This window comes from Gossypium hirsutum, chromosome D13, assembly GCF_007990345.1.
Source record: "Gossypium hirsutum isolate 1008001.06 chromosome D13, Gossypium_hirsutum_v2.1, whole genome shotgun sequence".
In the NCBI taxonomy this organism is placed as follows: Eukaryota; Viridiplantae; Streptophyta; class Magnoliopsida; order Malvales; family Malvaceae; genus Gossypium; species Gossypium hirsutum.
In genome coordinates this window covers 33964061-33990029 of record NC_053449.1, presented here as the reverse complement: position 1 = coordinate 33990029, position 25969 = coordinate 33964061, and the positions used below count along the sequence as shown (strand labels likewise).

The 25969-nt window shown below is 32.7% G+C and overlaps 2 protein-coding genes across 6 annotated transcripts; one reads left to right on the top strand and one right to left on the bottom strand.

Annotated features, from left to right (window-relative positions):
- The first annotated feature begins 2443 nt into the window (after positions 1-2443).
- Positions 2444-10960, top strand: LOC107895014 (protein BONZAI 3). 2 transcript variants are annotated; one of them, XM_016820194.2, is made up of 17 exons: positions 2444-2538; positions 4786-4944; positions 6355-6402; positions 6651-6799; positions 6967-7015; positions 7819-7875; positions 8172-8351; positions 8430-8564; positions 8665-8726; positions 8841-8934; positions 9006-9120; positions 9225-9301; positions 9432-9563; positions 9659-9823; positions 9900-10013; positions 10174-10270; positions 10648-10960. In XM_016820194.2, the coding sequence occupies exons 2-17, from the start codon at positions 4789-4791 to the stop codon at positions 10743-10745; spliced, it is 1728 nt and encodes a 575-aa protein (XP_016675683.2). In that variant the 5' UTR covers positions 2444-2538; positions 4786-4788; the 3' UTR covers positions 10746-10960. The 2 variants fall into 2 exon arrangements, with proteins under 2 accessions (XP_016675683.2, XP_016675682.2); XM_016820193.2 differs by lacking the exon at positions 2444-2538 and having other exon boundaries at positions 4338-4944.
- Positions 10961-11434: 474 nt separating this feature from the next.
- LOC107895017 (uncharacterized) lies at positions 11435-13890 on the bottom strand. 4 transcript variants are annotated; one of them, XM_016820201.2, is made up of 6 exons: positions 13671-13890; positions 13481-13563; positions 12987-13182; positions 12228-12525; positions 11853-11930; positions 11435-11635 (listed from the first exon to the last, which is right to left on the bottom strand). In XM_016820201.2, exons 3-6 carry the CDS (start codon positions 13178-13180, stop codon positions 11585-11587), a joined length of 621 nt encoding a protein of 206 aa, XP_016675690.1. In that variant the 5' UTR covers positions 13181-13182; positions 13481-13563; positions 13671-13890; the 3' UTR covers positions 11435-11584. The 4 variants fall into 4 exon arrangements, with proteins under 4 accessions (XP_016675690.1, XP_016675688.1, XP_016675687.1 ...); XM_016820199.2 differs by having other exon boundaries at positions 12987-13185; positions 13520-13563; XM_016820198.2 differs by having other exon boundaries at positions 13520-13563.
- Positions 13891-25969: the final 12079 nt, after the last annotated feature.

The window sequence follows — 25969 nt, the reverse complement described above, 5'->3', positions numbered from 1 at the left end:
AATTTATTTAAAATTAGATTTACAAAAAAATTTACAAAAAATTATAATTAATTATTAATATTTTAAAATTATAAAAAATTATCAAAATATATACATATATATACACTTATCTATCTTTTTAATCCACTTGATATTTTTATAAAACAGGTTGATGAGTACTATGTCATAAGTTTCTTATAATTCAAATATATATAATAATAACCTTCCATTATAATTTTTTTTAGTTTTGATAATTATTTAAATATCTTATAATTTTTAAAGAATTTTTGTATTTTTTATAATTATTTGAGAAACCACTCTAAAATGAATCTAAGTAAATGGTTGTCTAGGCTCATTTGAACTTAGACAACTATATATCTAAATTCATTCTACATGTTACTTGTAATAATTTCTTATCATTTTTAAATATTTTTCTATAACTTTTAAATATTTGTTGATGGGGAAAATGTTACATCAACATGAAACACGTATGGTGCACTATACACGTATGGTGCACTTGTTTGGTTATTCTGATAATTTTATCATTTAACAAAAGAAATTGATAGAATTTTTAATAGAAATATCATCTCTTTCTTTTATCTAACATATATATGGACTAATTTGCTCATTTTTTAATAGAGAAAATAAAATGCAATCTAACTTTTAATATAAGAACCTTCATAGCTAGGGGGAGTAGAGGCCTTGACCCCTTAAAATAGAAAATTTTCCATTTAGGCATTTTATAATTTATAGAATTTTAAATTAGTAATAGTAAAATTATACATTGCCCCCTTAAATAATAAAATTTAGATTTAATTCTCTAAAACTTATAAAGATATAAGTTATTAAAATGATGAAATTACATTTGTACTATTATAAAAACATATTATTTAATTTCAATCCCTCCCAAAAAATTTCTAACTTTGCCCCTAACTCTTTAAATCGTATTTTTGAGAATTTGACACTATTTTATGAGATTTTTACCTATTTGATTACACCATTAATGCTTATAATTCTTTGACTACTAGCCGCCTAATGGGTTGGTACAACGACCTTAGACAAGGTGCCTCGTTGCGTATAAACAAAAATACTACCCGTTTTAGAAAAATGGCCAATTTTGGAACACTTCTCTATATTCAATGTTTACCTATAAGAAGAACAAAACTATTTCGAGTTTAAGTCGTCAAAATATGGATGGATTGCACGCAACCCTTACCTTTAAAAAAAAAAAATGCACCCACACATACGTCCTACTACAAAAACCCGCACTTCAAAACCTAACAAGTATAGCAAACGGGAGTAGATACATACAAACACAAGCGGTTAAAAGATTTCCCAAAATTACTTAATAATGAAATGCATAGTTGCAAATTGCAATGCATGCAAGTATAGGTATTGTTTGGAAAGTTATTCATTAATTGAATTTGTGTGTGATTATTTATAATTATCATAAACAATTAAATAGTTCACGAACTCTTTAATATGAGACATTTAATGTTTCAAAATGTGATTGAAAAATATTTGTTGTTCTAAAAAGATATTTCACGTATTAACAACATCACATTGGTGCATAAAATAATGTTGGATCATACTAGCATGTTACATATTTTAAAACCGCAATCATAGATGGAATTGAGATGATCCATATTTCGAAGAATACATGAAAAAATGAAATCTTGATAATCTTATTGATATAGATTCAAATTCAAACGATAATAAAGAGTATGTGTTAAATATTAAAAAGGCAATAACCCAACAAATATGCACAATAACAATTAGATAAATTTGCATATGATGTTTATTTTTCTTATTATTTTTATTAGTAATTGTATTGTTAACCACTTTTTTAGACTAACATAATACATATGGTGATTTAATTTAAATTTTTGTTACTTGTTTAGAAAATAGTTTTATCATACTAAATTTTTTTTATAGTAATTAATATTTTTAAAAAAATATAAATTATGTAACTATGTAGTTACGATTTATACTACACAGAAAATTACAATATAATTAACACTTTCATTAAAATATTCTTTTATATTAAGAATGCATTAATTGGTCGTGAAAAGTTAATGGTATGTTCAAAACCCTGAAATTGGATAGAAAATTACAAGGAAACTGAATAGTTGGAAAAGTCTTTTCTTTTGTTCGTGTAAAAAACTTTGACCAGACATCAGAAGTTGCCATGCAAATTAAAAGTTGGTCATTGTTTTTTTGCTGACATTGGTCATCATCCACGCGCATCCGTTTAACTTATGCCTCTTTGTATGACACAATATTCTGTAAACTCGTTGGACGAAATACATTTTTAAATAAACTAAACATTATCCAAAACTTGAACAAATCAAACTTGCTGGAAAGGTGACACAGCAACTGACGTGTCAAACCCAGTTATGTGTTGCTTCTATAAATAGAACGACAATAAGAATTACATGAGAGAATAAAAGGATTTTTCATGAAGAGGATGCTCATTTCTTGGATTTTAACTGCTTCTGCCCTTCTTTTCTAACTACTAATCATCTTTTCAGTTTTTGGCTTTTAATTTAATCATATCATGTAAGTTCTTATCTTTTCTCCTTTATTTTCTTATCTTTTCTTCTTTATGCATTCTATCTATACCGTATATTAAACATTTGATTAAGTTAACATTATCAATCAATCGGACATTAATTTAATTGTGAAACGACGAAAATACTCGTATGAGAGAATGGTGTTAGATATAAACACCATAGACGACAGCTCGTGAACTCTTTAATTTTAGACATTCAAAGCTTCGAAATATAATTGAAAAGACATTTGTTGTTCTAAAAAAATGTTTCTCATATTAAGTGAAATTGAGATAATCCATACTTCAAGAGTATATAGATTTTGATAATCTTAATTATGCATATTCAAATCCAGATGATAATGAACTCGGTTGACGACCAACAAATGGTAATAACGAGCATATATTAAATATTAAAGAGGGAATAACCCAACAAATATATTCTATAACAATTAGATAAAATTGCATATAATGTTTATTTTTCTCTCTCTTTTTATTAGTAATCGTATTATGGACTACTTTTTTAGACATAATACATATGATGATTTGATTTTAATTTTTATTACTTGTTTAGAAATTATTTTTATCATACTAATAATTTTATAGTAATTAATATTTTTTTAAAATATAAATTATGTAACTGTGTAATTGCAATTTGTACTACCAAGTATAATATAAGAAATTAAGATATAATTACACTTTACCAACCAAATAAGTCTAGAGAATTACAATCCTTTGTAATTATTATCTTAATAATGATATGCTTAATTGAATTGGTTGATTTGATATTTATAATAAAAATAAATATGTAATTTGTCAAGGATAAATCTTTGAAGTTTCGGTATTTTTTCCTTAATATAATTAATTATGAATTCAATAAGGATAATATAAATTAATGAAAAAATTGTAAATATTTGTTTGATTTTCTTTCTTATATAAAAAATTATATTTTATTTGGAGGTATTCAATCAAATTCATTAAATTAGTATTTTGAAAATTTAAAGTGTTGTTTGTGAAATTAAAAAAATTAAGTATTGAAAACTTAAGTGAATTTAAGTCATAAAATTTATTTGATAAATTATTTAATAGTTATTACAAAATATAATTAGATTATTTGGTAAATATAAATTTTATTAGAATATATATATTCTACATTTTATCTTTAATTTTTAATCATTTCACTTAATTTTAATAAAATGTCAAATTTTAAAAGTAAATTTTTTATAGAATAATAAAATAATAAAATAAATAAAATAAAATTGAAGTAATTGAAAATATTTTGCAATAGCTGTAGTCTACTTATCATTTTTCATAATTTTTTTTATAGAAAATTTTGATGTGTTTTTATTTTAGATTATCAAATTAATTGATTTAAAATTTTCAACAGTTTATCGAACAAAACCTAAAGTATAAGATAGAATTTAATGAAGCTTAAAATAATTTATTTTTTAATTTAAAAATGTTTTGATACAAATATATTTATTGATTATTAGCATAAATTTACCTCTCTAGAACGGAAAAATAATTCGTAAGTTTAAATCCACAAATATATTTAACGATATAATGCAATTATGGCAATTCTTTTTAGTAATTGAATGTAAGATTTTAATTTTATAAAAAGGTATATTTATTGATTATTAGCATTTAATCATATAATGCAATTCTTGTTAGGGTTTGATTAAGATTTTAATTTTATGTAAAAAAAGAGAGTATCTTTATTGATTATTAGCATTTAACTTGTAAAATTATTATGAATTATATGATATATTCATAATAATTTTACAACTTTTAATGACCTAATCTTTTTTCTTTTTTCAGAAAAGGGATTTTAAACCTAAAACACATTGACACCCAGCAGCAGCCAACCTTCTTTATTATTTTCGACCATAAATTGGTTTTCTCGAGAAAAATCTCTTTCATTTTGCTTGTTAATTAAAAAAAATACATTAAATTTTGTAAAGATTCCCTTGATGGACTCATCGTATTTCTTTGAACAATTTCTTGTATTTTTTTTACCAGTTGACTCTTTTTTTGTTAATATTGATTTTTCCTCGATCGTATGACATTTGAAACGACAAAATTTTCTGTTTTTCTTTTGGGTCTACTACACAAACTTTTTCACTGCAACCTAAACCCCACCAATTCCCTTTTGTTGTTTTAGTAAGAGGGCCCTATTTCCTCGAAAAGCACTAGGAAGCAAAAACCAAATTTTGAACTTCAAGAATCAGTTTAAATAATTAGGGTTTTAATTTGAAAAGGACATGGGAGGCTGCGTTTCTGGTGACTTGAAAGGAGGCAAGCAAGCTATAGGTGGGGTTCATGGTAGGTCCACTATGAATAATGACGCAGGATATAACGAAGCCATTGATCACTTTTTTAGAGTTAGAGATCAATCCCCTCTTTTTACTCCAATTGAGGTACTATAACTTTTTATCTATATTTTTGTTTATAATTAAAATTGTTGGGTTCACAATTTTTTATAAGGGTTTTGCATCAGAATGGAATCATCTTTGTTTACACTAAACTAAGAAGGAATTTTGAGATTTGACATTGATTTTACCGTGGCATTACCGCATTAGTTTGTGTGTGTGTGTTTGCCTATGTTGGATTGATTAACGAGGTTTATTTGATTCTTAGTGTGTTTATATTATTTAGGCTTGACTGCAAACGTGGGATATAATTACATGCTCAACACAAGTATAATCAGATTTTTTAATATATTTGGATGATTTTTAAAGGATCATATTTACAGGACATGTACATTTAAAAAAAAAAGAGTCGGAGTAGCATAAATTTAAAGAGATCTTTTGAATGAATGTTTCCACTGCTTGGAATTGTTTCTTTTTCTGTTGTTTACTGTTCAATCTTCAGCGGTTCTAGGGCTCGTGGTAGTTCTTATTGTGCTAACCCTAAATCTTTTACTGTTTCTCTGCATCAATCATCATGCAAAGTAGATGTTTTTGACTTAATCTCTTATGGATTAATTGATGTGTATCATTGGTTTTTTCAATTTACTCAGCAAGTTTAGGCTTTCTGCTTTAAATTATACCGACCCACTTTAGAACTTAAGGCCTGATCATTGTTTTCCTGGTTGAAACAGTGCAAGATTCTCTTTTCTAGATTCTTGTACAAATAGTCAGGAAACACAGGTTCCTAATCATTGGTTTATTCTTGATCAAATAAATGTTTGATCATATGCAAGGGCTTGGCATTATACATGGTTTTTATTACCCTTGTTGATATTCCCTGGATGACAGTATTATTTTTTATTTTGCTGGGGCACATAGGACCACATTCGCTGATGTGAATGTTTTATTAGCCTGGGCCTACCAGGGGACAACCATTTGGACCCTTCTTAGCAATAGCACATTTCACCGTTCTTTACTGGAATAATACATACTGATTATTATAATTTATGCATCAAGCTATCTACTATTCATATCTCATGCTTAGAAACCAAGTATTATTCTGGAGACGGTCTGTCACTGTCATGGCCAGACGCACTTAAAATGGTATATAAATTATTTGGGGAGATTGTCGTCATGCTCAATATGATTGAATATTAAAATTGTCATGTTCCTCTAAGAGTATATGTTGGCGCTTTATGTTCTCTATCATGAGCCAACCGTTTTCCTAATGAAGGGTGATTAGTTGTTTCCAAGCATCGTAATGTTGCATGGACACGATTCATGGATGCTGTTGGGATAGTAGAATAAATTATTATATCCAATTAGAATTTTGGATGCAGTGGATAGTTCATATTAATGTTATAATGCGAAAACGCTGCCACTTATGGTGTTTTTATGTTTTTCAAATGTGCGTTGCAGTTATCTCTGTCAGCATCAAACCTGCGCAATCTTGACATCTTATCAAAGGTAAGATTCTTGATACATCTTCCTTCATTTTGTGGCCGGTGCCTTTATTATTTCCTAGTGAAAAATATTAGAAACTTATGACATGAACTACGTACCTCATTGATGTTCAACGTCTGAAAATAAGAGGCATACAATATGTTGTGCATCATAGGAAGTACCTGAAAATTCAGGTCCTTCATTGCAAGTAAGATTTGCTTCACGTAGTAAAAGTTGACTTTCATAATTGCAATGCTCTTGTTTTCTTGTAGAGTGATCCTATGGCAGTTCTGTATGTAAAGAAAATGGATGGCACACTAGAGGAGCTTGGTCGTACTGAAGTCATACTCAACTGTTTGAATCCTACTTGGATTGAGAAGATTAATGTTTCTTATCAGTTTGAGATTGTTCAAAATTTGGTGTAAGCTTCACATGTTTTCTTAAGAGTATCCATCTTTCAGAGTTCTCCATCTCCCCCCCCCCCACCAAAAAAAAAAAAAAAGAGAAAAACAAAAGATATATCGTAGTTTTGTGTGTCTCTGTATGTGGATTTTGAGACTCATGTTCCTCTCTTTCCTCCTGCTCCAGTTTTCATGTATATGATGTGGATACCAAGTATTACAACATGTCTGTGAAGGTATGTCAAAAGTCCTTTTTTTTTTTTCAAGTCTTTGTTGTTTCAAGTCCAAATTTAATGTAACATTGACAAGTTCTGCAGAGATATCAGTAGACAATGTCAGATTACTATGGCTTCTTTACCAATCATAATGTTTCAAGTTTTCATTGTGCTAGATAACCTCCTTCTTATATTTGTTAAATGAAACTCCTTTGAATGAATTTTATAATTTGATTCATATAACACCTAATACTTGAGGAGCCTAAATAATAGACCATCATAAAACAATAATTGCCAATGAGTTTGAGGCTGAGATGCTATGTTACTCAAACTCAGGCATGAATTTGGTAGATATGGGTATGTGTCTGACATAGGCATGCTCACTTTTTTCTAAGCCTCCCATGTATTTGGAGGGTCATACCCCATATCTAGAATCTAGCATTATTTTGGTACTGTATAGAATCTAGCATTATTTTGGTTGAATAATAGTTGAATTCCCATTATAGAATTTTTGTGCTGATTGCGCTAAATGGGAATTCAAATATTGTATAAATGGAATGGATGATCATAGAAATAGGTCTGCAATTTAAATTAATTAAACATTTATTCACTCAACATGGATTCTCAGAGAAAACAGAAAGGTCAGGATTGAATCAGGGAGGAAAACTTTGAAAGAAATCTCATAAAGGATAAATATTTCAGATTAATGTCATTATCTGTCTGCTTTTATGGTTCCTTAGAGCAGTGTTCCCAAGTTTGGTGAGGAATGTGCTGAAAGTATTGGCTGAACTATGTTATTCAACTTCTATTGTGTTGATTTGTAGGCACTAAAGCTGAATGAGCAGGATTTTTTGGGAGAAGCCACTTGTGTTCTGTCTGAGGTGAGTTGTCTTGTATCCATTTCTTGGATTTTAATATATAATTCTTTATTATGAACTAGGGAAGTACTGTTTAGAATTATTACATCTGCATCTACTGTCTTTCAAGTTAAGTTATTGAAAAACCTGCTCAGTATTTTCATCATGGCTACTAAAAAACATTGCATTTCCCTCCTGTTGTAAATAGAATTTGCTTGTCACTGCTAGTTTTCCGGAAAATGTGGCTTAGAGAACCTTTTAGAATGATTTGTTAAATCTTTCTTACTGGTAACATGTGTTCTTCACTTTTTGCTTGGCAGATAGTGACCAAAAGAAATCAATCTTTAACTCTCAATCTCCATGGAAAAAACGGTCCAGGAGGTTCCAAAAACTTTGGGACACTGACTGTCCATGCTGAAGAATCTTGTTTATCCAGAATGGCTGTGGAGATGAAATTGCGTTGTTCTGAGTTAGGCAACAAGGACATGTTTTCTAAAAGTGTATGTACTCTGATGCAACCAATTTGGTTGTGCATGTGCATCTATGTTTTCTAACTTCCATACTCTTATTGGTTATAGGATCCTTTCTTGAGAATATCAAGACTAACGGAAAGTGGAAAATATGTACCAATATGTAAGACAGAGGTGATAAACAACAATCTAAATCCAGTTTGGAGACCGTTATATCTAAGCATGCAACAGTTTGGAAGCAAGGCAAGATTGCAATTTCTTTAAGGCTCCTGCGATAATATCTTAAAAGTTTATAAGATTTTGGGAACCATAGTTATGATTCTATGTTCTATGTTGATTACAGGATAACCCATTACTTATCGAGTGTTTCAATTTCAACAGTAATGGCAATCATGTACTTATTGGGTAACTTTTTTAATATTTTGGCCTCTGCACTTGTTGGTCTTATTCACCGTTGCTTTTACCAGTTAAAATTGTTGTTGCCTGGCTGACTTTGGACTTATTTATTAACTTAATCAGCCAACTTCATAAATCAGTTTCTGAGTTGGAAAAACTTCACAAAGAAAGAAGTGGTGCAAATCTGGTTTTCCCAACTCATCGTGGTCAGGAAAAGGTGATCACCATGCTTGGCATCAATATTTTTACCAAAAATATGTAGATGTTAAACATACCTTTGGCTTACAGGTTCTCAAGGGCCAGCTCTTTGTAGATCAATTTATTGGGAAAGAGCAATTCAGTTTCCTTGACTACATTTCTAGTGGATTTGAGCTAAATTTTATGGTTGCCGTTGACTTTACCGGTAAATAAATTTTGTGCTCTTTGATATGCTTGTTCTAGGGATTTTTGTTTTCCCTATTTCTGATCTTATGTTCTGGTACAAATTTACATATTTGACTTGTCCAGCTTCAAATGGGACTCCTCGAAATCAAGATTCCTTGCACTACATTGATCCTTCAGGACGATTGAATTCTTACCAGAAAGTAAGTCTGGGGTAGCTCTTAATAATGCATTTCTATTTAGAGTAGAAATGTTCTCCATGAGATAGTATTGGTATTTACATTGTTTGAATTCTCTAGAATGGGGGAAATTTTATAATGATTTCATTAACAGGCTATAATAGAGGCTGGGGAGGTCATACAATTTTATGATTCTGATAGGAGATTTCCAGCTTGGGGCTTTGGAGGGAGATATGGTGGCACTTTATCCCATTGCTTTAACTTGAACGGTACAAATGCCTATGAGGTAAGAGAAGGCACGTTTGTTGTGTTCACCATAATCCTTCACCTGGAAAGCTGCACACTTTCTTCTAAGACTAGTTAATTTACTTCCTATAAAAGGTCGAAGGTGTTCAAGGCATCATGGCTGCTTATGCTAATGCTCTGCACACTGTCACTCTGGCTGGACCTACTTTGTTCGGCCCTGTAATCAACACGGCTGCACAATTGGCTTCCCAGGCTACCTCAAATGACATTACCAAATATTTTGTGCTGCTCATTATAACGGTAAAAATGAACTATTACGTCTATGTAGCAGGTTAAGAATTTGCCTTAACTTATAGAGGTATGTGGTCTTATGTAGGACGGGGTTCTGACAGATATAGAGGAAACAATGGATGCTTTGGTTAGGGCATCCGATCTACCTCTATCCATTCTTATAGTTGGAGTGGGGAATGCAGACTTTAAACAAATGGAGGTATGCCATTGTATTCCAGAACAATCTGGGATATTTGAATTGTCAATTTTTGCGTTTCTAGATAGAGTGCTATACTTGGTTGTAAATGATAATAAGAGAAAGGTTTTCTGGTTGTAAATGATGATAAGAGAAAGGTTTTCTGGTCTTATTATTTTTGTAGGTTCTGGATGCTGATGATGGATGTCGATTGGAGAGTTCAACAGGTCAGGTTGCTACACGAGACATTGTACAATTTGTTCCCATGCGAGAAGTGCATAGTAAGTCATGTTCTACATCACCAAGCTTTTCCATTTTATCAAACCTTTTGTCCTAACCTTAATGATTTTTACCTCAAGCAAAGAATGATTACGTACCCCAAACTTTGAATGTATTTAGAGAAAGTCTGAGCAACAGTGAAAAAATTTTGGAGGCCTTAAATTAGTGGTAGACTTGGCTTGGCTGTTGATATAATTGGCAAGCACTTGTATAGGCTAAACAGATGATTAAGGACTCTTTTCTCATTTGTATCTTTGCCAACCCTAAGATAATTGGAAATGGCGATTACCAAACCCGAAACCCATTTTCTACTTTTGATGTTGAACAATTTGTTGATTTCAATTTGATTTAGACTAATCAAATGAGGGTGTTTTTACAGGCGGGCAGATTTCTGCTGTTCAGGCTCTACTGGAAGAGCTACCGGATCAGTTTTTGACTTACAATCGGTCTAGGAACATTAAGCCACTCCATTCTTGATTGCCCCCAAAATCTTTCAAAGCATTGATAAAGGTAATTAGATTACTACCGTCTCTTGAAATATGGTGCACAAGATAGCCATAAGAACCCAATACAGATATATGGTTTAGGATTTAGTTTTACAACAAATTGTTAATATTGGCTTTTATGCAGAAGTAGAGGTAAATACCATGTAAGAAGGCATTAATCAATGAAATTCGTTGTATTCATTGTTTATTTGATTCTTAATTTCTTTTGTGCGTCATTACTTACCCTATTAGTCAAACCCCAAGTTGTTGAATTCAACTCCAGACTTAAAACTATTAGTTTGTCACCCCCCAAAGTTTGTTTTACCAATTAAAAATTTATGTTTTTATTTGAGATTTATGGATACTAATTTGGAAGTCTAATTATTTATAAGTGGGTCTTGTTGACTTGTCATCCGTCAACACTGGGCTTGAATCACTAATTTTAATATCCCAACGTAATAACCTGAATGTTACCTCTTTATTTTTAAGAATCATGAGAAAAGGGTCCCAAAACAAAGGATCCTTTAGATTTAGAGTTGATTACCATATCCTTTTTTGCCAGGTGAAATTGGATAAAGTGGTCGTGTCTGAAATTAGTTCAATTCAGATATGATATTCCAGTTGGGAATTGAAATAACATAGGTTGATTGCAGCTCATGGTTACCAAAATCACACTATGAATTTGATGATTTAGGTATTTTCATTCATAAAAATGAAAATTTCAACTTGTATACAACAAATCTGGCAGATATTGTTTGTCATTTTTCTCTTCCATTAACGGCAAAAGTATTCCATAAAATTAAGAAGAGAATAGCACCCCTCAGAGGTCTCTCAATCTGAATCACTTTCTATACTCCCCATGGCCTTCAATCCTCTTGGTCTCTGCATTATCCCAATCAACATACAAAAACACAATGAAACTATGGCACTCTGACTTTGGTAACTGTCAGATATGGGTACGGACATGCTCAATTTTTTCTAAATTTTTCATATAAACCCCTGTTTCAGACACAGGTACTTGAAGAAAAATGAGAATATATTGAAAGCTGAAGAAAAACTGTATAGAAAAAATATATCAAGAAGAGAGTGAATCATGTACCTTCTTAGAACTCTTCTTTTCCCTGACTTCATACCTCTCTTGGCACATATCAGTCAACCATGCACCAGGGCTCACCAACTGCCATTCACCACATAAGTAAACCCAATTTGCAAAGAAACAACCCAAAACCAATTCACTCTATGTTACTCAGACTACGAGTGTTCAATATTTTCAGAGTTTTTCCATGTATTGGAGAATCCTTGGAGGGTCATATCCTCGTAACTATGTCCAAATATGGGTCAGACACGGGTACCTCAACCAAAATAAAGGATCCAATCGATTGTTTGGCTATTACAATTCTCACATTCAAAAACGACATATGATTCAATAGTTACATTATTGGAAGTTTGGCATAAATTCATCGATGTTACTTACAAGTAAGCTCCTTTGAATGATCTTGGCTCTCTTTCTAGGTCTTTGAGGAGGTTTACACCCTTTCATTGCCATAAAATCCTCCTCTTTTTCTTTGCTTGACAATGTGATATACAGCTTCGGCCACACTACCCTTTTCTTATCATCTCCATTACTGCTACTATCCACTACTACCTTCCCATTCTCATCAATTAAACTCACCGCTGATCCCCTTGTTGTGTAGTACCAATCTTCCTTCTCCAGTGACGAAGTTTTCTGGTGCTCAGTCATAGTCGACTGGAGTATAGATACCTCAGAATTCCTACAATCAAACAAACAATGAGAGTCAATTTCACAAGTTGGTGCTAGCTTGCTAATTCATTATTAAAGTTTTACTTGTGAATTTCATAACACCAACGTTAGGTCTGCTAAGAGACTAAAAATATAGCAGTCACTGAAACAAACAAATTCGAACTTCCCTTCTCTATTTTCCCTGTAACCAAACAGGGGAAAAGGGAAAACAACGTTTCCAACCTCATTTTCTCGGAAAATTCCTTACACGCACTAGGTGGCTGGCTGAGATTCCATAGCCATTCGCAGCAAATTTGGATAAAAGAAACTAACATAAAATTCAAGCTTTTCTCCTCCCAACCCAACAGTTTCCCAGAAATCAAACAAAAGGATAACAAAAAAAAAAGGATGTAAAAGGAAAAAAAAAAAAGGAGACAATATAATAATCCCAAACCAACAAAAGGTGCCAATAAAATTGATTGATTTTCTTACCTAGTGAGACGATAATTGGAATGAGAAAAAGTAGAGGAATTGAATCTTCTACGGGTTGTGGCATTGGATTTATGAGATGTATTTTGAGAGTCTTTAACTCTCACACATCTTAGCCTTTTTCTGTTTCCCCACTGTAAAAACAGCTCTGAATCTATTTTTTTGCATGTTCTTTGGCTCCTCTCTTCTTTCTCCATCCCTGCTATGAACAAAAGCAAAACAAGTTTCAACTTCCATATCAAAAAAGAAGAAAAAAAAGATCAAAGTTGAAGAAAAAGGAAGAAATTCTGGAAGACCCCAGATGGAATTTTTGTTCAAGAGAATGAATTAAGTAAAATAAAACGGATTTTGGGGGAAAAAAACTATTACGGCAGTTTATGGTGTGAAAAAAAAGAAAGATAATGAAAATAAATTCTGGGTTTTGCTGCTTTTGTTCAACTAAGATATAGAAGAGTTATCAGAGATGAAGATATGCTCTTTACAAAGTACATATTTACGTTGAAAATTTGAACTTCGAGAGGAATTTGTTGTCTGACCTTAAAGATCTAAACAAGTACACTAAATTTTCCTCAAAAAGGTCCTGAAAATCAACATAAAAATAGATATCAATTACCAGGTAAAAGAAAGAAAGAAAAAAAAACTGAGAATATTACATAAAAAAGGAAGAAGAAGAAGCAGAAATCTTACAATGAAAACACAATCATCCCAGAGAAAAATAAAAGAAAAACTTGGGGTATATTTTCTTGTCTAAATTATTGCTTTAATATATATATTTATGTAATGAATCTGAAATTGAGGCAGGAGGAGGCTTGGTGTTGCTGTTGTTGCTCTGCCTCTGTTTCTCTTATCAGTCCACTCTTTTGTGTTTCTTTTCCGATTTCTTATTTTTCTCTCTTTTCTCCCTCTCTTGTATTTATTTATTTATCTCATAGATATATAATTTTGAAAAACTGGAGATTTATAATTACCGTTTGATTTGAATTTATGATTTGATAAAATGTGATTTTTAATCGTTTTCCCAATTTTAAATAACTTTTTATTTTAATACTTAAATTTTAGGGTAAACTACACTAAGAATCACTTAACTTTGAGAAAATAACAAAATAATCACTCAATTTTCAATTTAGTCACGAAATTTTAGGAAAATAACAAAATAACCACTCACTAGCATTTTCCGTTGCAGGCTAACAAAACAGGTAACGTGGTAGTTAACTAGCTGACGTGGCTAATTAACTTGCCACGTTGGATATTTTCCTATCATCCCTCTTATACGACCTATTTCATTAAACAACAAAAACAGAAAGAGAAAAAGGGGGGGTTCACCATTTTTCTTTATCCCTCTCGGCTCCTTCATTACCACCCTCGACGTTGGCCACCTGTAACACCCCAAACCCAGCCTAGACGTTATGGCCGAATTTGGAAGTGTTACGATGAACTGTTTTGAAATCAACTATATTATATTAAAACCTCATATATTTTGTCACTAAGAAGAAATCCATATTTTATAAAACAGATCAGTTAACATGTTTATTACTAAAACAGTCGATAATTTGTTCTTTCAGGAAAACTTAATTTGCAGTGGAAATCCTAAAAGTCGTTATATTTTGAAACCAAGTTCATATTTTGATAAAACATTTGTTTACGTCAAACCTTGATTTTGTCAAACGTCGTAGTTTAGAAGTCAAAACACACCCAAAACCAAAATTAAAAATAAAAAAGTCCAGAGAGTCCAAAAATTACAGAATTCTTGTCCATACCCAGAATCAAGTCGAAATCTCCAAATGGTAGTTCTATCAGATTAGCCAGAAACACAACCCTTGTACTTCTAGCGCTATATTTCTATACAATATGTTTACCTAAACTGACTAACCCAGTGAAATCAATACAGAAATCTCACCCGAAGTACTCTCAACAGGAATCCCTAAATTACTAGAGACAGAACTAGCTATATAGGAGTGGGTTGACCCTACATCTATCAAATCAGTATAAGGGACATCAAAAATATGGAACATACCTGTAATCACATCAGGGGCATTTCCATCCTCTCGGCGTTAAGCAACATATACCAGTGCAGGTTGCCTCGCCTTAGTCTAATTAGCACATCTGCTTGGTGCTTTTTGTTCTCTACCCAAACTATTACTACCCCTAGCTGGACTACGGCTCTTAGGTGGCTGCTAAACTGCCCTCTGAAGCTAAAGAAAACTCAGACCCGGAGCTTGCATTTGATCAGAATATTGTGGGCACTCTCTAATCCGATGATCCATTGTCCCACAACACAAACATGCCCTTAATCACTGCATGGCTGAACCCTAGTAGGAGCAATTGGGACTCTCACTCTAGAAGGCCCATCAGGTCTGGCTCGTTTTTTAGGCCTCTGAGCAGAATTAGAAGGCTCCGAATCTATCTTATTCTTGCCTCTCTCATGATCCCTGTTCTGGTGCTTCACACGCTTAACTTTTTTAGGCGATTTTCACCTTATCCACCAGAATGATGAACTATCGCTCCCTTTGTGGAGCTATCAAAACCCTCAAATTGTTCTTCAGATCGTCCTCAAAGTGGATACATTTCTCGTACTCAAAGGTCACCATGCCTCGAGCGTAGCAGCTTAGTCGTAGAAATTTGGCCTCATACTCGACCACAGTCCTATAACCTTGCATGAGGTTCATGAACTCACACCTACAAGCATATACATAGCTTGCGCCCACATATTTCCCTTAGAAGGTGGCCTTGAAATAATCCCAACTAATATGATCCGGTTGAGTACCCTCCTCAATTGATAACCGCCACTGATATGCCTCGTCGCTAAGCAAATAAACTGCACTCTTCAGTTTCTGCTCAGGAGTGCAGTCTATGTCATTCAGTATTCTCTCGGTAGCCTCCAACCATTATTCGACCACGGTAGGAGCAATTCCAGTGACACCCTTAAATAGTTTAGCTCTATTATACCGAAGTCGTTCAGTTACCAACCCACGGCCCCTCGATCCAGAATGGGGTCCAACGACCCTCTCTAAAAATCTCAATTGGCTTGGGATAATGCGTCTTTCCCAGCCGAGCAGCTTTGAGACCCGGTCTCAGCAATAGGTGTAGCTGGAATCTCACTCGTATCCAGATTTGGCATACTGCCCAAAGAGGAAAACTCAGCTCGAGTCCCCATACGGTGCCCGCTGCGCCCACGAATACCATGATTGCGAGTTTCACGAGTGCTCATTGTTTTAAAATTTATCTATATTACGAAATTTTATGTATCAGTTTCAGTGCTTATTAGCATATGTTTTATGCTTCAAACATTTATCAAAAATTCAGAAATCTTTCAAAAATCTCAATTTCTAACTAATTCAGTATAGTTTCATATAGTTTTAACTACAGTGTTTCTAAGTCTAGAAGTACTTACAGGATTGGAGCCGTTGACTTGGTGTAGCACATACTTTACTCACAAGAAACAAACTTGTTTGAAAAACTATTTCTTTTACAAATTCAATTTTGAACCCAAAATTCACAGCTCGAGTTTTGCAACATGGCTCTACTACCAAACCTTCGACGTGGGCCATCTGTAACACCTCAAACCCAGTTTAGACGTTATGGCCGAATCTGGAAGTGTTACGATGAACTATTTTGAAATCAACCATATTATATTAAAACATCGTATAGTTTAAAGATAAGAAGAAGTCCAAATTTTATAAAACATATCAGTTCACATATTTATTACTAAAACTATCGATAATTTATTCTTTCAGGAAAACTTAATTTGCAGCGGAAATCTTAAAAGCGGTTATATTTGGAAACCAACTTTGTATTTTAATAAAACATTTGTTTGCGTCAAACCTTAATTTTGTCAAACCTCACAGTTCAGAAGTCAAAACACACCCAAAACCCAAATTAAAAATAAAAAAGTTCGGAGAGTCTGAAAATTACAAAACTCTAAAAACAATCTAGATTTTAAAATAAACCGATAGTTAAGAATTAGTTTCTAGAATTAGTTAAAATAACTCTGTCGTACCGACCTGCCTATGTTTGAGGATTACCTGATTCGAATTTGAAGCGAACGCTCCCACGAGATAACCAGAACCTTCAATCGAACAACGATAGTTCCACACATCTAAGTCACCAACTGATAATCCCAAGCCCCTTGGTTTTCCCCAAATCAAAAATTGGGATAGAAGGAAACGATAGATGAACCAAAATACCGATCAATCAAACAATAACACATGGTTTCAAAAATTGAAGAATGAAGAGAAGGAAAATTTACTTAGGAGAAGAAAAGAATAGAGGAGAGGAAAAAAAGTCGGAATGATGGAGCTCTTGGGAATAGGAAAAAATAAAAAATAAACAAAATTCCCCCACTCCATCCACTAGCCACCTTATTCCATAGAATCCTACCCACTAACCACATCCAACTACTTTAGAATCCCAACTCCACCGAACCTCTATCAGACAACTGAAGTAAAAATTAACATTCATGCTCGTACGGGGATTCAAATACAAGACCTTAGGGCAAGCTAACATCTTACCACTCAAACCAATAGACTCATTCTGATATGAGTTTACTGAAAATAAAATATAAGCGCAATCACCAAAGAATAGGCTAAGATAAAAAATAATTTTTTTTTCATAACTAAGACTTGAACCTAAGACCTTAAACACATATCTAGAGCACTTAGCCATTGAAGTAGATATTCATTTCTCGACGGAATTCATAGAAAAAAAATTAAATAATTCAGGGCATCACACCACCTCCACAAGCCCATTATCATTTAATTATCACACCAACATCACTCACTATCATTTCGTTGCTAAGACACCACCACCATAATCACAAAATTCCAACCCTTCAACATTTTAGACCTGTGAAATCCCAACAAAAAAAAAATACTAAATAAAAAGCATCAAAAATCAAACAAGAAAATAAGAATTCCAAATTGGCTTACGTCAAAAGAGAGAAGTACAAAAAACTAAAAAAGGAAAGATAATCAAAAGAGAAGAAACCCACACCCATTTCAGATTGGAGAACTCAAGCCACCAATTCGATGATCCGAACAGTCAAGAGTCATGGTTGGTTAACGAACAGTTATGGTCGGAATATAGTGGTGATCCAACGGTGGACAGCGAAGATTCGTTGAAGACTTGTTCAAAGCTTTGAGGCCCTAATCTCGGGATTTTGAAGGCCTATTAAGAAATCTGAAGTGAGATTTGAGAAGAGGAAAAGAGAAGTCATTTGGTGATAATGGTTGGCCGGAAAAGGCCATGAACATAGGCGAATAAAGTTAAGGAAAAAAAAAAGAAAAAAAGGAGAAAAAGAGAAGAAAGAAAGGGGCAAAGATTCAACGGAGTCACTTGGGGCACAAAGATTCAAAGGGACAACAACGAACTAGATGGTTGTGCACCTTGGAGGAACAAAACGACTATAGCTAGGGTATCTCTTTTTCTTCTCTTCTTCTACTGTCCAACCCAATTAGGGTTCTTAAATTGGGTTCGTTTCCACTGTGGGATGCCAAGGTGACCATTAAACATGATAGGTCAGCTTTCCGTTACAGACGTAACAGAAAATGATTACTGGTGACTAGTTTGTTATGTTTTTTTTCCAAAGTTTAGTGACTGAGTTGTAAATTTTCAAAGTTGAATGACTGTTTTATTATTTTACTCAAAGTTAAGTTGGCCGGTGGTGTACTTTACCATAATTTTTTTTGTCTCAATTTAGAACTTAAAAATATCCAAATATTATATATTTTGGTGTAAAACATAATTGTCATTTTATTAAAAAAAAAGTAACCAATTAAATCATGCCATATGTTTTTGTTTTTATTATTTCATAAAATATGTTTCTTAGAATTGTTTCTTAACATATTATAATTATTTTTTAAAGAATTATTATTTTACTCTCTCACACCCAAGTCATAATAAATTCAACTTCATCTGCCTCCAAAATTTGAAGGTTTTTAAACCTATTTGAACAACAAATAGTATGTTGTTTTTCATGGCCTGGTGGCATCTATGGCATAAACTCATCGCAAATAACAACATCGATAGGAATACTAAAATCGCCAAGTTCTTGTATTAAGTTTGCCAACAAAATCGACAAACTTGGCAGTTGAGAGATAAAATCAAGAGATTTTGTCTAAGTAAACCCACGTTTTTGTTAAAGGGTGAATTAATTAGCTGAAATGGGTTTTAAGTTCTATTAATTCTATTATGTTTTAAGGTTACTTTGCCTTGTAACCATTTTCTTTTCTTTTGTTCCACATGGAAATTCTTATTCCCTAATATAACAGAGTCAAATAGAAGGAGGAAAACATGTTTTTTAATCATCGATTAAATCATTAGAAATTCCAATCTCTTTCTCCTTTTCTCTACTCTGTTTATTCTCTATTCTTCATTGTTTTTCATTTCTAGAAATTATCTCGTAAAAAAGGTATTCGAGCTAGAAAATTATCATGGATGGGGATAGGGTTTTTACAAGTTTACAAAAAGAGGTCAACCACCTATAGCAAGAAGTTACCAAGCTCCATTCTAAGTTCTCCCAGTTGGACAATCGCATTGGCTACAGATTCAAAGAACTGAAAGAGGAATTTCGTGTAGAGTTGAAGTCTGAACTTCATGGTCAACTATATGGGATATTTGAGCAGTATTTAGGTAAGCTTATAGCATCTGAAAAGGGGAAAGGAGTGCTGGGTGGCCTTCTACTAGGATTCCCTCCTAAGGATTCCTTACTTCCTCACTTTGATGATACAAATTTTAGCAATTAGTGGGCAAAACTGAAGTAGTACTTTGTGGTTGATGAGGTACTCGTGAATGCCAGAGTGAGGGTAGTCATGCTGTATTTGGAGGGACGGGCTCTAGATTGGCATCACTTTTATGCTTAGAGGCTAGGTGGGTTTCACATGTTGGAGTGGGAATCCTATGCACAAGGCCTTAAGGATAAGTTTGGTTCTCAGAATTTTTAAGATCCTATGATGGATCTAGTGTCCCTTAAGTATGTAGGGTCGATTCATTACTACCATGACTCTTTCATTAGTTTGTTAAACCAAATGCACTTACCTGAACCATATGCCCTTAGTGATACATGCACGAATAGAGTGAAATTTATTAAATTTCATTCACCAAAGCTGCCAATTTTCAAGTTTAGAAAATCATCAGACTTGTGACGTCTTTTTGGATGGAATCCAGGTATTTCTAGGTTAAGATGTCTTCATGGCATTCGAATATCTATCTCTTAGCTTCAAAATACACTTTGAATGACTCAATTTTAAGTTTGAGAGGTCAAGTTATGTCTGTTTAGTGAAGATTGTGCGAGCAGAATTTTTGGACGGGATTATGATGGAATTTATGAGTTTCGGGCTTTTAATTCGAGTTTAAATCATATTGGATTTGAGTTTTGGGCTTAATTTTTATTATATATGGGCCCAAAATTGTATTTACTAGCTCTTATTAATTAATTAATTATTTTGAATTTTTAATAATTATTAAGTAATTTAAGTTATTTACGAGTTTTATGTCAACAAGAAAGTTTAGTTTAAAACTACTTATTATTTAGATTAATTAGAGTTCTAGTATAATTAAGAGTTTTATTTAGATTTATTTAGCTAGTCTATATATAGGCTTTTGCAATATACACAATTCACACAATTGATTATTATTCAAACTCTTTTTGAGTTTTTCTTTTCAAGAATTGTTCTTGAGTTTCTTTTAGAAGAGTTTTAACAATCTTTTTAGATTGTGGGGATTATCTTCAAACTTTTTCTTACCAATGTTTCTATATTGGAAGGGAAATTAGATCCACTTGAACAAGGTTGTGGATTCTTTATGTTCCAAGGCTTCTTAAGACTTCTACATATCACGTTCTATCTTTGTTTTATTATTTATTGTTCCAATCTTTGATTTATTGTTCTATTTATTTATCTTAGTTATTTATTTATTTTAATTATTTTATTAGACTTGGATTTGATTGCGTTTCAGGTTGTGTCAAAATGTAAGTTTCTTTCTGAATGTCTAGAGCCTTAAGTCAAATTCACGACTTGAACAAACTTTACGATCCACTTCCGTCCTACCACTCTCTATTGGGAAATGTTCCCATATTGTAGTAAACATGTAACTGTTTTCCACTTATTTGAACGATGAATAAATAAAGTTAATTTCACATTTCACTATTTTGTCTTTTGTATTTATGTTTTTTTATATTTTGCATGAATAGTGAAATTGTGACAAACAAATATTAGCTCATTGATTGTCTAAAGTTTAAATTAAAGATAAGTGGCATTGTAAAGAACGTTTACATTGCGAGAAAAAAAACTTAATTTAGTAGATAATCTAAATGAGTCTATAATCCAGTAAAAGAATCAAATGGAGCATTTGATTCAAATACTGAGAAGGATTATTATGTCGTCTACAATTCCAATTGGGAAGATGATTAGTCTTGGCTATCAAAGCAGTTGAATCCACGAGTGGAGACATAGATGTATTCATTGGTAGAATGATACATTCAAATGGACCCAATATGAATTAATTCCAAATCCGTTCTTGAATTAATTCACTTGTGCCATTCATGGTGTGATTTACCTAAATCCTGAGTTAGTCCCTGACTATGCATATGCAACTCATGTGCTATGGTATAAGTGGAGGCTTATGCTCTAAAGATTATCGAGCCCATAGCCGGTATGATGGGTACATGACTTAAAGAGTTAATGATATCCTCTCATTGACATTGTGTGGATTGATAAATATGGAACGTGGCCATGGGTTACTCGTTCTCAAATGAGAAATTTATCACAGTCATTTGTTGACAGTGATCATATTAATCATTAAGAAGACACAATTGTGACAATGATATAAAATATGATTGTATTGAGTGAACGGATTTAACTTAAAGGAATCAAGGATATCATATGAGGGTAACACACAAATGACGAGGTCATTGGATAAAGTAGTTGGATGAATTGCATTCGTAAAGAGTATACAATAAGAAGTTTTCAATCATGATACTTCTTGTGGACTGACTCCATGATTACATAATTGCGAAATATCAGAAGATGCTTTTGGACATAGTTGTAATCACTAGAGCCTAATTGTATATGTCTAATTGGTCCCTTTGCTAACTCAATAAAAGCTCGATCAGATTGCATTTGAATCAGAAGAAAATTCTACGACTTTGGGAATAATTTAATTGAATCGATTTATTCGATGTGGAATTAAATTAGGTGGTCATGATAATTTTTCAACTATAGAATTTGACTAAAGAATTTTCTTAAAAAATTAATTTGGAAAATCTATTAATTTTTGAAAAAATTAATTTTGATCAAGTAAAATTAAATTGATCAAATCAATTAAAATTAATATGATATTTTTAGAGGTTAACTTTCAAGTCAAATAATTTGCCAAATGCGTAGTTGAACTTGAAAATTAGACCTGAGATCGAAAATTGGGCTCGGGAGCCTAAAACTGAGATCAAGACCCAAAAATTGGTCGAACCGGGCTCGATATGTGAAATCGGGTCGGTATCCAATCAGTGGCTAGACCGGACCGGTCGGGTTGTCATTGACCTAGACCGAATTGGTTCAGGTGCCGTAAGAGTGTCGCACCTGATCATCAGACATGACGATGTCGGTGGCGTGACTGCAGCGTTCCGATGGCCAGCGACGGTTGGTCGTCGGTGGTTAAGCAGTGGAAGAGTTATACTCCTACTGGGACTCTACCAGAAAATTTGATTTCAAATTAATTATTCAAAAAATAATATTATTTTAGTAGTTTAATATTAAATTTAATTTAATGATTATGTTGTAGATAAACATTCTATTATTGTAATAAGATTTAATATTAAATTTAATATAATATTTATCTTGATAAATATTATATTAATTTAATATTAAAGTGATTAAGTTTAATCATTGTTGAACTCTCTAAACTCTCCCTATATAAAGTGAGCATTGAGTTATTATTTACACACTTGAATTCAAGAGAAAGTTGTAGAGAGAAAATTCTCTGGAGAGATTATTTCAGAAAATTTCTAGAGATATTTTTCTGATTTATAATTTGACCCAAAAGTTTAGAGAAGTTGTAAAATTATCCCACTGGGAATTTTTGTGAATTTTTTTTGATTCGAAGCGAGCCCACACTCGGCAGCCGTGAGCTTGAGGATAGTGGAGAAAACTACTCAGTCAAAGCGCTCATCCTAGACGAATAAAAAAGGTACAATTTTGATTAAATGTTTATTACTTTAGATATCATGACCAAGATCTTGTTTTGTAAAAATTTTTAAAACTATGGTTTTTTCCTAAATTTATTTTTTGCCACGTTTTCCATACCCCTTTTTCCAGCACTCCCATTCTTTACCATTTGGTATCAGATTTCAGCGTTTTAAGTGTTCTTATAAAATTGATTTCTAGCAAATAGCCTCAAAATAAATTTTTTTACCTAGAAAATTTTTAGAAAAAAATATTTTTCAGTGGGTAAATGTTTTTCAAACGATCTAAAATTTTACTACTATTTCTTGGCATTATTTTAGAATATAAAAAAAATATTTCCCATAAAAAAGTGTTTGAAAAAACTACATAAAAAGAAAGTATGAAAAAAAGAAAAAATAAAATAAATATTTTGTGTGTTGAATTTTGTTTTGAAACTTTCTTAACTAGATTAGATTCCTTCCTCTGTGCAACATAATTCTTTAGTGTCTAGCTGGTTTTGGACTCCTAGTGCTACTAGGTTTGCTTTGTTAGTTTGATTGTAATACATTCTAATTGATTGATATAGACACTTTTAAAAGACTCACAAGATTAATTCTTACCTCATTGAGAAATTTTTTTTTGAGTGCATAAGGTGAGATTTGCTTAATTTTCTTTTGAGTGTTGTGTTTTTTTCAAGCTTTCACAATGACTCGTGATACCTGAACCGTTAAAATCATGATGAGATACCATCCAATGACATAGAGCAAGATGTTACATTTGAGAATTTTATAGTGATAGTAAAATTTCAACATCAACAATTAAACGAGGTAAGTGATACATTTGAGGCTAATTTGATTAAGTGTCAAATGGAACTACATGTGAATTTGACTAGGTATCAAACAGAACTAAAAGAGAGCATTAATGAACTTACCAATCAAATTCAAATTCTAGCTCAAGCTGTTGCTTGTTTGGAGCCTTCTTTGAATCGACAGTCTCGTGCTCGTGATAGTCATAATGATAGGGACAGTGAACAACTTCGTATTCGTTCTAATACTGGTAGATGCAGATATCATCACATTGATGAAACTTTGGGTATTCCTGATCGAGACTAGTCTTCTGTAGCTAAACCAAAGTTCAACATTCCACCATTCCGAGGGAAGTATGATCTAGATGCATATTATGACTGGGAGGCTAAAATTTAGATCATGTTCCGTTAGTATAGATGTCCAAAGGAGGAGAAAGTTCCATTGGCTACATTGGCATTTTTGGATTATGCATTGAGTTGATGGACTCAACTTGTGTTGAACCGCCAAAGGAATCGTGAACAAGATGTTGATTCATGGGAACAGTTGACACAAATCATGAGAAAAATTTTAATCCACCTCACTATTATTGAGATACTAAACGAAGACTTCAATGCCTTGTTCCAAGTAATCAATCTACTGATGAGTACTTTAAGGAGTTGGAGATGTTATGCATAGAGCAAATGTCCGAGAAGATGAAGAGACTACTATGGCGCAGTTTGTGGATGACTTGAATGTTTTCAATAACCAATGCTCTTAATCTTTAAACTTACATTGATCTTGAGGACACAGTACGCAAGGTATTTGAGATTGACCAGTAGTTTCAACAGCGTCAATCTTGTCTATTTGGCACGTCACACTATTATTGATGTACAAGTTTTACTTTTACTTTCAAGAATTTGGAACCTCCTTATGCTACTAATAAGTTGCTACCAAAATATGATGAGACTAAATCTTTTGAGTGGAAAAGTGGGGCTTCTATGAAACCTCATTCTACATCTTCTAAGTAGCCCAATTCTCCTAATTCTTCACCAAAATAATAAAGAGCTTGTGAAATTGAATATTTTAAGTGCAAAGGGCGTGGGCACTATAGTCGTGATTGTGCCAACACGAGACAAACAAAATAGATCTGGATATGCCCAGATTAATTGATGATGTCGACGATGGAGGTGAGTTTTATGGTGAAGAAGAGTTGGTGGAACCACTAAATGATGTTCATTGTCTAGTTGTGAGACACACCCTCAACATCCAATTGAGGGATGATCATGATCTTCAAAGGACTAATATATTCCATTCGAGATGTTTGATTAAAGGTAAACTTTGCTCACTTATCATTGATAGTGGAGGTTGTGCTAACATTGTGAGTAGCTACCTTGTGGATTCTTTTGCTTTGCCATATAGCAAACAACCTACACCATACCATCTTTAATGGCTTAGCGAAGGTTTGAAGGTTTATATGGTAAAGCAATGCTTGATCACTTTTAAACTTGGGACTTACATTATGATGTTTGGTGTGATGTCGTTCCCATGCATGCCACCCACTTGTTACTTGGTAGACCATGATATTACAATTATGATGTTATTCATCATGGTAAATTAAATTGATATCCCCTTGTTTTCTATGGGAAGAAGTACATTTTAGCCCCTTTGAATCTGAAAGATGTTCACAATGATCAAATCAAGATGATGAAGTTTTGTAAGGAGGTTATGGGAAACAAGGAAGAATCATGTATAAAATCTACTTGGTGGTCAAAATTTGATAAGTGAAAATTCATGAGGTAAAATTGAAGAGTTCTCAAGCGGAAAAAGAAAATGAAAAGCAAGAAAATACCCTTACAAAAGTGACGAGTGATTATGTTTTAACTAACACTAACTCAAATTTTTTTAATGGTGTTTCTTCATTACACGATGTCCAGGATCCATTGACGGGCTTCCAAATATATTACTCTACCATCGATAGACTATTTTACTTGTGGGAAAAAGGTAAGTTAAATATTGATAATTCTCCACAAGTGCTACAAGGTAATGAATG